Source organism: Delphinapterus leucas, chromosome 2 (assembly GCF_059928025.1).
Source record: "Delphinapterus leucas isolate spDelLeu-1000000601 "Yukka" chromosome 2, BTC_Dleu_Yukka2, whole genome shotgun sequence".
NCBI lineage: Eukaryota > Metazoa > Chordata > Mammalia > Artiodactyla > Monodontidae > Delphinapterus > Delphinapterus leucas.
Window position 1 is genome coordinate 176,368,885 of NC_143130.1, and position 12,160 is coordinate 176,381,044.

At 44.4% G+C, this 12,160-nt stretch overlaps 1 protein-coding gene across 4 annotated transcripts in view; it reads left to right on the plus strand.

The window, feature by feature from the left end:
- Nucleotides 1–12,160, plus strand: part of EML1 (EMAP like 1) — a 145,985-nt gene that overhangs the window by 97,623 nt on the left and 36,202 nt on the right. For all 4 annotated transcript variants that reach the window (XM_022576109.3, XM_022576112.3, XM_089908194.1 and 1 more), the window contains 5 exons: nucleotides 5,218–5,246; nucleotides 8,582–8,711; nucleotides 9,291–9,440; nucleotides 10,210–10,279; nucleotides 11,976–12,086. In XM_022576109.3, coding sequence (XP_022431817.2) covers nucleotides 5,218–5,246; nucleotides 8,582–8,711; nucleotides 9,291–9,440; nucleotides 10,210–10,279; nucleotides 11,976–12,086 — 490 coding nt within the window. The remainder of the gene's footprint in view (nucleotides 1–5,217; nucleotides 5,247–8,581; nucleotides 8,712–9,290; nucleotides 9,441–10,209; nucleotides 10,280–11,975; nucleotides 12,087–12,160) is intronic.

A 12,160-nucleotide genomic window follows, 5' to 3' on the forward strand; every position in this document is an offset into this window, starting at 1 on the left:
CTTTTTTTTTTTTTTCAAATGAAAAGATCGTTTCACTCTTTAAGCCAAGGGGTCATTTAGTTTTTAACAAATGTTAAAATAATAAGTGCTGGTATGGTATTCTTTATTTTGTTTTAGTTTTGAGGCTGTTAGGTGAAGAGCTCAAAAGTACATACATGTATTGATAGGTTATTGTCAGTGAAATTAGGAGGAAGAGGGAAGTAATATTAATTAATAACCGTGTGTTAGATACTTTGTCACATGTTATATACGATCCTGCCGGTACCCTATGCCTCACAGTGGTTTTAGTCCCATTTTTGTAGATGAAAGAATCTAAAGTTTATGGAGGTAAAATGATTTGCCCAAATAAAACACGAATCCAACTGTCTTCAAAATCTGTGCTCCTGGGACTTCCCTGGTGGTGCAGTGGGTAAGGCTCCGCGCTTCCAACGCAGGGGGCCTGGGTTTGATCCCTGGTCAGGGAACTAGATCCCACATGCTGCAACTAAGAGTTCACATGCCACAACTAAGGAGCCTGCCTGCTGCAACTAAGGAGCCCACGTGCTGCAATTAAGGAGCCCGCGAGCCTCAACTAAGACCCAGTGCAACCAAAAAACAAAAAACCCTGTGCTCCTTCTGCCACGTTAAACTGGAAGCATTGGTTGGAAATGTCTATGAAGCAGTAGTTTTTGTCCCCAGTAGCAACTTCTAAATATTTTAAATAGATGGTTCCTGAACGACCCTACTTGTAGTTAACAGCTGCTTACTTAAGGGCAATTTATAAAAAGAATCATTATTTACATAGCAGAGTATCCTGACTCCCAGCAGGGATCACATTTCATCAAGTGAAGTCATTTTCAGGAGTCATGGTATGTATGCCGAGAGGTACCGTTTTTGTAGATGAATAAGTTGCAGGGAAAAAACATGTTTGACTTTGGAACGGTCTCCTCCTCGATCAGGCCTTATTAATCATTTTGTAAAGCGAGTATCTCTGCTCGGAAGCATTTGGCCACTGTCAGTCTGCCCTAATTCCCGTCTCCAGAGCTCCCTGTTACATGCGTCACCCATGTGTCGGAGACCAGCTTTCAGGACCTTGGGGTAAATTAGTAACAGATACAAACGTGCTAAGCGCGGATCCCACTGCAGAGGAGCAGTGCAGGGAATACTCGTTGCATCTGAGTCTGAACAAGTTCTTGGCTGGACTCTCCCCCTTACAAACACCCAGCCCACAGTGAGTCATCTGAATGATATCAGATGAAGGGGAAACAGCCACTTCTGACAGTCCCGGCAACCAGAGTCCACAGTGAACGTTTTCGGGGATAACATGTGACTTAGGTGATTATAGCTGCTTCGTGGTGTGAGCTCACAGCTCCGGGTGGGAGTTTTTCTTTGGGCCAACTGTCTGGTTTCCTCCTACTGCCTCTAGATCCAGCTACTGGTCTGGTGAAGGCTCCAGGCTTCCTCGCGTCCTCCGTGACCCCCAGGTACTGCTTCTAGTTAGAAGAGTCCTTAGGAGAGTCTCCCGAACCTTCCAGCTTTAGGGAGTGTACAGCCAAGTTCTTTCAGCAAATCTCCTTCCTGCCAAAAACAGAGCAGTAAAAAGACCCGCACTGGATTGCACCATGGTTCATTTTGGAGATATTGGGCCCAGCAGCCTGAGGCCGGAATAGCCAAGAGATGAGGGTTTGCTTGCCAGAAGGGAAATCCTTTCTCTCCTCTGGGCTTACTTCAGTCCTGGGCTTCAGGGTGGGGAACATCTGCACTGACTCCAGACTCGGATAGGGATGGATGGAGCCTCATTCTGGTCCCAGAGTTTATTCACTCTCCCCCCGCCCCCAGGAACCACACCCTGGTGGCAGAGGCAGTGCCAAGTCCCCCACTTCAGTTTTCCATTTAGCCCATTTAAGGAATGGGTGCCCAGGGACAAATTACGCCACACCTTGAGAGGCAGTCATCTCCCGTTCCAAGTGAGTTCACAGCCCGAGCGTGTTTCCAGCGTGCTGGGTCTGAAGGGCCCACTCTCAGCTCTGTTGATGGCGAGTTCAAGATCGGACAGGTGATTGGCGCACGGCTGCCATTAACTGATTTTGACCTGGGGCCACAGCATCTTTAACTTTGGATCATCGTCATCACATGTTCTGTGGGTTTGCCCTTCTATCAATAGTTGGGAAGACGTATTGTCATTTTATAGGTTTGTATTTATAAGACGTGCATGTGTGAGTTGGAATAGTACCTTTTCCCAGGCTTTTTGCCTTTCAGGAGGGTGGTATGTGGGCAGGAATCGTGGGTTCTAAAGTAAGTATAGTATATTTTTCTATAAAAATTGAACTTTCTAAAATAACGAAGCCTAGCGATAGTATGTTTTCTAAGTACAATACCTGTATACCCAAAAGGTAATGCATAGTTTAGAGCAAGGTGTAAAGAACTATGAGAGCTTCAGTACCTGGTACCTCTCAGTGACCTTTAGCTGTTAACACTTAGCTACCTTTTTCTGGTCTTTTAACGGATCTTTCATCCATCTTCTTATGGTGCTTCAACATCAGAATTCCACCGGCTTCCCTATATTTGAAGTTCAGATTCCCCTATGGATGTTCTCTTTCTAAGAGGAACATAATCTGTAATTGCTCTTTTCTATCTCTGGGGAGGGTTCCAGATTGCTTATGTCTGTTTCATGGACTTGGCATCTTTCTGCTTTTGTGATCAAAGTCATGATGGAAAAATAACATTCCTGTCTTCTGATTCCTCGCCTGGCTTACCTAACCAGTAGGTTTGCTTTGTAGTCTTCTGTTTTAGCTTCTCCTCATGTGTCCTTGCCCTGCCTATGAATCTAATAAGATATAAAAGTTGCAGTTAAGACTTACGCTTCTGCTTAGAAAATCACGAGAGTGTCACTCCCCCCAACGACGAGAACAAGCCAGGTGAGCCCACCGTGGAGCCGAGGTCACCGAGTGATACGACGAACTTCAGCCCCAAAAGTGACAAGCTCCTCTTAGGAGGGACTGCCCTGGCCGCCGTGATCTTTGGCAGAGCTGCAGGAAGAGGAGGAATGGTTGTAAGAAGAAAGGAGCTGACAGCTTGTAGAATCCTGAGAGGCCGAGTGGTGTAGAACTCTCGGGAGCCCCAGGCACAAGGGGAACCTTCACACACACGCACCCCTTTTCCACAGACCTTCGGTGAGCTTGTGACAGAGCCTGGGAGCAGGACAGGAGTTCTGAAGCCACCCTTTCTGAGCCCAGGCATGGCACCTGCCAAGGGCCCAGCCCGAGGACCGGGAGGGATGCTCCACACTGGGCCTTGTGTGGGTACCACCCCGGAGGAGGGACGAAGATGCTGAGAGGGGGCCCTGGAGGGGCTGCATGCCGTGATGGCGCAGTAAAGGCTGAGGACTGACCGGGAGGACAGCGAGAAGTGCCAGGCGCCAGGAAGTACCGGCTACCTTGGGGTAGGTGGGGGGCAGCAGGGCCGCTGGGACAGCCCCCAGCCCCCCGGCCAGACGCACACCCGCGGGGCCAGCTGGGATCAGAGGCAGGGAGGGCTCCAGACCTTACCAGCTTCCAGGCAGCAGCTGAAGACTGTTACAGGCCCCGGGACGCGGTCGTGAACAAAGATCTCTGCCCTCCTGCGCTTCTGGGGAGAGAGATTAATACAGATAAAGCCAGGCGGGGCGTGGTGAGCAGGGCCGAGGAGGCCGCAGAGTGGAGCATCGAAGAAGGCCTCTCTGGGTGGCTCTGAGCACACGCCCGGCCGTGCGCTCTCCAGGGCGGTGGGAAGCTGGGGTCCACACCGGGCTTGGGAGCTGCTGGCCCAGTCTCGGGACAGCAGGGACAGAGTGTCTGGAAGTCTGTGACTGAGGGGAGAGACAGGAGGATGAGATCGGAAAAATGTCGGGGTCCACAGAGGTTGTTGTGGGCCTTCAGGGCTGATGGAAGTTAGGCTTTTGTGTTAAAAGGTGTGCGGGGCCTGCAGAGTACTATTTTCAGTGACCAGCGGTTCGCATGCAGAAATCTCAGCCCATAGCAGATCCACCTACTTGAAACACAGTGAACCACTCTTAAAGCATCAGTAAAGAGTTTCCCGCCATATACTCATAAAATTATCTGAAAATCAAGGACATTAATAAATAATATCATTTATTACATCATGGGATTAGGGGTAGTTTTTACTGGTGGTGTTTGTCAATGTATTTCAAGTTTAAAATGAAGGAGAAAAGTAACATTAGGACCGTATCTGCTCCAGTATGTGTTTTTCAACATGTACGCACAAAAAATGTAGGCGCCTCTGCAGGCTGACAGTTCTCCCAGCCCTCTTTGGGACGGGTTTCGTTTATTTACTGTGTCTTTTCCACATCTTAAAGTGGTCGGTACTCTGGTGGGGTGGGGTACCTTGGAAGACGGCATGGACATCGGAGTCTCACAGGCTTGGCTTCAAGCACTGGCTCTGTGTTTGAACGGGACGCACTTCCTGCCGTGCTTGGGAGTTCCTTCCCTTGTCTGGCACGAGGTGACAGTCTTCCCACAGGCGGCTGTCAGGTTGTCACGGGGAGGGCTGTGCCCTCCTGCGCTTGGGGGGACTCCCCATGCAGGCTCGTCTTGTGGGAGGATTGCCCCTAGGGATGACCTCAGTCCCTGGTGGTGTGAACTTGAACACGGTGGGGTTCTGGTTTCCCAGGTGCAGTCATGGGGGGTCTCGGCCTGGCCAAGGCCCCCAGTGGGGATCCCCACATGTCCCAGGATGTGGCCACACCCTGACATTCCTTATTCTTCCCTCCTTTCTCCCACCCCTTCATCTTCCCCCCGCCCACCCCGTACCCATCCCTGCTGGGAGCTGGGCGCTAAAAGCTCTCTCCCCAAAGCCCCTGTGACAGGAGTTTGCTAGTTTTAAGTAAGTTCTTCAGATAATCTGCCAGAAGAGCGTGGAGAAGGAAAACAAACCTTTCTACACATTTAGGCAGGGCTGTTCCCGTCGTGATGAACCACATGTTTTCCGTCTCCAAACCTTTATCTGCTCTCATAAAAAGCACATCTTCGGTGATAAAGTCGGGATTGTCGTCTCTGGCATCTGGTTTTGGACGCTTTTGCTCACGTTCCTCCTCTTTGCAGTTACATGGTTTTGTTTTTCTTTTTAACAGCATCCGTGTGACAAACTGCGGCAGCTGGTGGGGTGTGGGGTCTTCTGTGAATGAGACTAACCACCACCCCCAGCCTCCCTTTACAAACTGGTTTGGTTTTATCTCCACAGCAAACCCAAGGAGCCGGTCTTCAGCGCAGGTAAGGCTGATTGAATGTTGGTGCGGGCGCCCCTCAGTCACCTCAGGACTTGAGGGGCGATAAGAAGTAGTCATTCAGGGGCAGCTGGGACGGGCAGAACATGGGGGTCCATGTGGCAGGACTGGGGGCTGAGCGCTCACTGTCAGCCTGTACCTGGGGGTCTGATGGCTCACGTCATACAGAGACCACCCAGAAAATGGTCATAAAGACTAAACCCTTTACTCACCCCCTTTAAACCGATTCAAGATACATCAATAAGGAGGAAGAGTGAGATGCCATTATACTGAAACAAAAGTTCTAGGTTAAAAGACTCCTGTTGCCTTTGTTATCTCTTCCTTACTAATGGGGCTCCCCCGCCATCATCAACGTTTACATTTCTCTGAAGGGGAAAGTTTCTGATGCATCCAGCTATAACTTTGTCTAAAAGCAACTTTTTTTTTCTTTTTCTGCCTTTGATTTCCTAAACTGCAAACTAATAGTTCATATATATCTTTCTATATGTCTTTTCTAACACATTTTATAATAAGGGAGCTGCTATTTTGAGAATAGTAACCTTATTCGAAAGTGTGTTTAAAAACGCAAAATCATTGACAAGTGTGCAACGGGTTAAATAAATTCATTTAATTTTCCAAGGTTTTTTTTCCCCTTAAGTGCACAATTGAAACATGAAAGTCGGACTTTCCTATTTATCCGCATGTGCTTCAGTATTCATTTCGTTTCCAAGAAGCATGAAATTACTCACTGAAAATGTAATCGCCCTAAGCCTGCAGAGCTAGGTCTGGAGTGCACTTGTCAGAATCCCCGAAATGTGTCCAGGTTTTTCTAGCAGGGGGCCGGGAGCCTCTCGGCCTGAGGGCTCGGGAGTGCTCCCGGGCAGGCCAGTCACTCTTGCAGTGCCCCATCGTCTCTTTACCCAGCACTTCTGTCTCTGTCTCCGAAATCACAAGGGAAACGCCGGGTGACACACTGCAAAGGTAGGCGGCATTTCTGAAACCTCATAGCTCTCTGAGCAAAGCTGTGACCCAGGCTGCAGAAACTCTTTTCATACAGGCCAACAGATAGTCTCCTTGTATGAAAATGTTTTTGTGATGCAAACCACTTTGATTTCGTTGGAAGTTAAAAGCATTCCTGAGCATTTACTTGGGTGGGTTTCAATGAGTAGCTATAAATTGGATCTTGATTGATTATTGGCTGATTATAGGAACTCTTTTGAAAATCTGTATGCACCTTAAGAGAGCTATAGGGCAACCCCTGGATGCCCCACTGTTTGAAACCTGCACTGCTGCTGGCCGCTCCCTCTAGCACCTTTGGGTTTGGTGGGTGTGTGCTGTTATCCTAATATGCCTGAAAAAAACCCCAAAAAACCCCCCCAAAAAACAAAAAAACACATTGCTTTCCCTTGCTGCGTTTTTTATTTTAGTTGTAGAATGTCTGACTTACCAGTACAAAACAGTGCCAAGGCTAACTCCAGCGCTTTTTCGCCCAGTCCAGTGATGTAGAACTGCCCAGTGAGCAAACCTCCATCATAAGGACTTTACCAGCACATAACAACCATATACTCAAGTAGATGTTTCACTTACGTTGATCATATACAGCCATACTAGGCTTCTTGTGTGTGCTGTGGGATGGCATTATATTCCCTTTATTCTGAATCTGCATTCCGTGATTCCCCTTACAAAGAGAATTAACGGAATCGCTTGTCACTTAAGCGGTCACACCCACCCCTCCTTGTCCCCCTTCTGTCGGTCTGCTGGGTGCTTTTAGGGTCTGCAGTTGAGGTAGCCACACTGTCTGATGAGCTGAGACTTGGGTGAGGGATTAAGGAAGGGAAGAGGTCAGCTGAGGCGAGCATGGGTAGAGGCACGGAGTGGTGTGCAGGTGGCAGAGAGAGAGAAGGTTCCACGGGGTGGGGGGTAGCTGTGGCCAGTGAGGTCATGTACGGGAATAGCGGGGCAGGGCAGTTAGAGCTTTGGGTCCAGCAGTTAAAGAGTGGGAGAAGGATTCTGAATCCATTGTGGGCCTTGACAGGTTTGGCAGCAGTATCTAAGATGACCTGGGGGGGCGGTGAGGGGGGTTGATAAGAAAGCCTGCAGTGCAGTGGGCCTCAGATGGGCTAGTCCCGGCGGAGCTGGGGAGGCGGATCACAGAACAGAGCAACTAGCACGCTGTATGCAGGAGTGAAGAGTGTATCACATGCATGCATTTATGACCTGAATTGCACGCACACCATAACATGAAAGTGGGATGGCCTCTCAACTTCCAGGCAATGTTGCATGTGGCATTGTTTGCAAATCCTTAGGAATAAGACTTACAAAACTAATTTGTAAATGTGGTACTTACGACACTATAATTACTTTATGACTTCCTCAGCAATTTCCTCTCTGCGGAGGATTTTTCTGTCGAGTGGTGTACAGATATCCGTGGTACCAACTGCCCAATTTAAATGCCATTAAGACCCAGTCCTTTGATCTGCAGTGAAGCATCAGAATGCAGTGAGTTCTGAATCAGAACAGAATTCATCAAGAGCTCACAAGACATTTTCTTTGGTCTTATTATATCCTGAAAACTGTAGCCAGAAAACCCGAAGTCGTTTCTTTTTAAAAGTCCAGGAGCTGCCCCTTGTCAATATGTTATTGGGTTTTACTTTCATCCCTATAATTTATCAAAACATCATAAGTTATTTTGTTATTAAAAATGTTTGTTTAAGAAAGGTTTATTTCCCAGTTTCTCTCTCTAATGGGTCTTTTGTTCTCTGGTTTTCTATTTCTAGCTTTTCTTTGAGCATTTTCCTCTTGCATGCATCCTAGCATGTACTTCTGCTGATTTTGTGTTCTTTACACTTGAAAGAAGTGTCCAGTGTAAAAGATACATAAAGACACATTTTTACATTGCGCTATAACACACCAATTTAAATATTGAAAGATATTTTATGCATTTTGATACTGAAATTGTATATACGTTGAACTCAATAAAGAATTTAAGTGGATTTCTTGTGTTAGTTGTAATTTTTTTGGGGGGGTGGCATTTTTCCCCCTCCTGATGATGAAACGTAAGCACTAAAATCTCTCATGGAAAATAATTGTTGGAATCCAGTTCTTTCCTGCCTTTTACAATTTCTTACATTACTTAAGTAAGCAGAATGTCAAAGGCAAACAAGATGAAAAATTTTGTTTCAAACCGTATGTGTTTTAGGTAGTTTTCCCTAGGACTTTAACCAGAAATGACATAAAGGGCAAAGTTTCCGCTTTCCCATTGAAAGGCTAGAGAAAATATAACCTTTTTTCAGGTACGCTGGGCACTGAGGTATCCTACTGACCTCTTTGTTCTTTTCATAGAAGAAGGATATGTAAAAATGTTTCTTCGTGGACGCCCTGTTACCATGCACATGCCCAAAGATCAAGTGGATTCTTACAGTTTGGAAGCAAAAGTAGAACTACCAACGAAGAGACTTAAGCTGGAATGGGTGTATCCTTTATTCATTGATTAAGTCTTAACACGAAGTAATCAGTCAATGAATGCTTTTATCGAAATTCAGCTGTAGAAAATCATGTAACTAAACCGTGCTGGCGCAAAGTTTTTAAACCCAAAGAAAGAAAGAGGGGTACCCTGGAAGGAAAGACTAGCATTGCCCCCTCAGCCAAGTAGGGACTTGGCCAACCTTGGGGCCTAACTTCAAGTTAACACCGACTAATTAAAGAAGGAACATGAGGATGAACCCAGTACTAAATGAAGGAAATACAGTATATGGCTTATATTAAATGGACGTGTAGCACAGGTATAATACCCTTTACAAAAAAGAAAACGAAAAAGCTCCCACAAAATCTAAGCCACAAAAATCTGAGTCAGCCGTATGACTAGCGTTCTTGAAATAAAGCTGCTGGAGCCTTCATGGTATGAGATTTGGGAACGTGAACGAGCTTCCGAGAAGAAAAAAATGAAAGACAAGAAAATAGAGCACGTGAAAGAGTTGGGTTTTTATTTTATTTTACTTTATTTTTTACTTTTAAAAAACATATTTTTTATTTTGTCTTGACGTACACGAAGCTATGGGTACAGGGGCCGAGACTGTCGTAACAACCTGTACTTGCTTCCAACGGGCGAGACTGTGTATTTCATCGCATCCGTGGTCGTGCTGTACAATGTGGAGGAGCAGCTTCAGAGGCATTACACGGGCCATAATGATGACGTGAAGTGGTGAGTCCTCAAAACTGGGATTCCTCTGACACCTGTGGGAAGAGCATTGGCAGAAAGGGTTCAGTGATGGGATATAACTAAAGAGAAAGAAAGGGATCTGAGAAAATAGGATCTTTGGGGAAAACTCTTCTTTGTGTTCTGGGTAGCCTACTCTCTAAGACACCTTTTTAGTTTTCTATCCTTATAACACATCATCTTAACCAACCATGTTACCTAAACAAATAGCTCTAACAGACCCCTATCTGGAGGCCTTCTTGTGCTAACGGCTTCTAATTTGGGTCTTTATTTTTTAATCAAAATGTTTTGCCTCATGTGTATGTCTGGGTCTGCTATTCCTATAATTCATTTATACCTTTGGTAGCGATTTTATGTATCTGGAAAAGATGATGGATGAATAGATGGATTTATGTATTTCTATTTATCCTGACTCCCTGGTCAGTTATTAAAATGCTGTTGGAAAAAGATGATGCTTTTGCTATTTGATATACTCAAATGACTTCTTAATAAAGATTGTATACTAATGAAGTGGTTCTGAGATTGAAATGGTATTTCCCAAGCAGAGGGTGCTTTTTCTTTGAATTTGAAAATTCTCTATAGATAAAGGAATTAAGATGAAATGAAATGAGGTGCTTAGAGAATTTATCATGACTGTAAGAAGTTAGGCACTGTGTATATCTTACTTTTAAATTTTTAACCAGATTATATTTGATCAAGGGAAGAGTGAAGCTTGCCTTTAAAGGGTAGATGTTTTTTAAATATCTCTTTTTAGCCTTGCAGTTCATCCTGATAGGATCACGATAGCCACAGGACAAGTTGCAGGCACATCTAAGGATGGAAAAGTGAGTTATATTTTAATATTTCTGTAATGAACTGGTAACACAAAATAATTTTCTGAAAATTTTGCTGACGCATGAGCCTGCTTAGATATAAAATGTCTGAGTACTTCTTAATCCCTCATTTGAATTTTTTATTGCAAATTAAAGTTCTTACACTGACTTTACAAACCCCTTGAGCTCACCTTAGTTTCAGCTAATTTTTAAATAGCATTGTTCTTGCCTAAGAATCCATTAACTCTTAAGATACTTATTTACACACATGATAAACATTAAAATGTTAAGTACACATTTAATAAGCAAAGTTAAAATCATAATAAATAATCATTTGAATTTGGGGCACGTTGCCTCTTCAGTGAATTTCAGACACCCTCTGCCATGAATTCCCTGTAATCATGACTTCAACCCATGGAATTTGTGTCTGGGTGTAATCTATAAGGGCTGCTGGAAGGATTTTAGCACAAATTTTGTAAGCACTTCAGCAAGACTTCAGTTTGTATTTTAAGGAATCAGAGAAGGAGCTAGTAGAATTTGACAAACAGAACAACTCAAAACTGGCTTCCATGTACTTATTTATCACAATCTGTGGTCATTGTCATGTCTTATCCAAAACTTCTTGTAACTTTTCTGATGTCCATTTTTGTATAGCATTGTGTATCCATGCACAATGTATGATCTGAAACTAATTACATTAAGTTCTTCCATTTTTATGAGTGCTACCATTTTTCAGAAAATATTTTAATAACATCAAATTTTAAATATTTATGCTATTTTCCGTTAAAATCCTATACTTGAAAGGAGGTAACAGGAACAGTGGAAATCAGATTACTATTCTGTAAACACAGAGGGAACAGGGTCTTCATCTTCTTTTTCTTTTTTTTAACTGTTAAATGATCTTTAAAAGTTATTTGAAATTAGCAGTAAATCATTTGTTCCTCCCCTCTAGTGGATTAACTGTGTATTTCAGTTTCTGGCCTTGAAATTGAATCAGAACCTTAGAGCCAGAGAAAATGTCATAGCTATCCGAACCATCCCTTTGCATTTACAAGTGGAGAAGTCTGGAGAGGCCGAGGGACTGTCTGAGGACGCCCAGCTACTTAGAGACAAGTCCAGCCTAGAACCTACTTCACCCATCTACGGGGTACAATGCTGGTCCTTTTCTTGATAAACCTGCTGATTATTCTGTGATGCTTTCTTCTATTAAGGAAGAGAAAAATTAACATAGTTGAGAGGGTTTTGAACTAATCGTAACAATTCTAAATTTTCGTTTGCATACAATCAATTTCCTGTGGGGCCCAAGGATGTTAAGCTCTTAATACCATTGGTGGCAACCATCATGATGAATTGAACCACGTTTGATCCTTAGTAACAATACAGACTTTGCAAGGATAACCCTTAAATGAGACTCCATTTTCTTCATCATTTTTCATTTTTAAAACTCAGACGCATTCGATATGCAAATGAGAATATCACTTCCTGTGGTATAGTTATCAATAACGGGCTCTCCTAAAGTTAAATTGGCCCCAAGAGCCACGACCTCTGGGAGAGATTGGGAATGTTTTATTTATATTAAAAGGCAGAGTCCTCAAATGCATTTAAAAAAATTTTTTTTTGACAACATTGAAGTATTCTCATAATTTCAAGGTAAAGATAAACTTGCAGACGCGGCACAGTGGGTGACTCTGCATTGTTTTCTAAGCAGCAGTTGCCCCCAAACGTGCGCATCTGGGATTCCGTGACGCTGAATACGCTGCACGTCATCGGAATCGGGTTTTTTGACCGAGCCGTCACCTGTATCGCATTCTCAAAATCCGTAAGTACGAGCCCTGTGGGTATTGCAGCCTTTGTCCACAGGGAGGAGAGAATCAGCTCAAGGTTGAAGAGGGA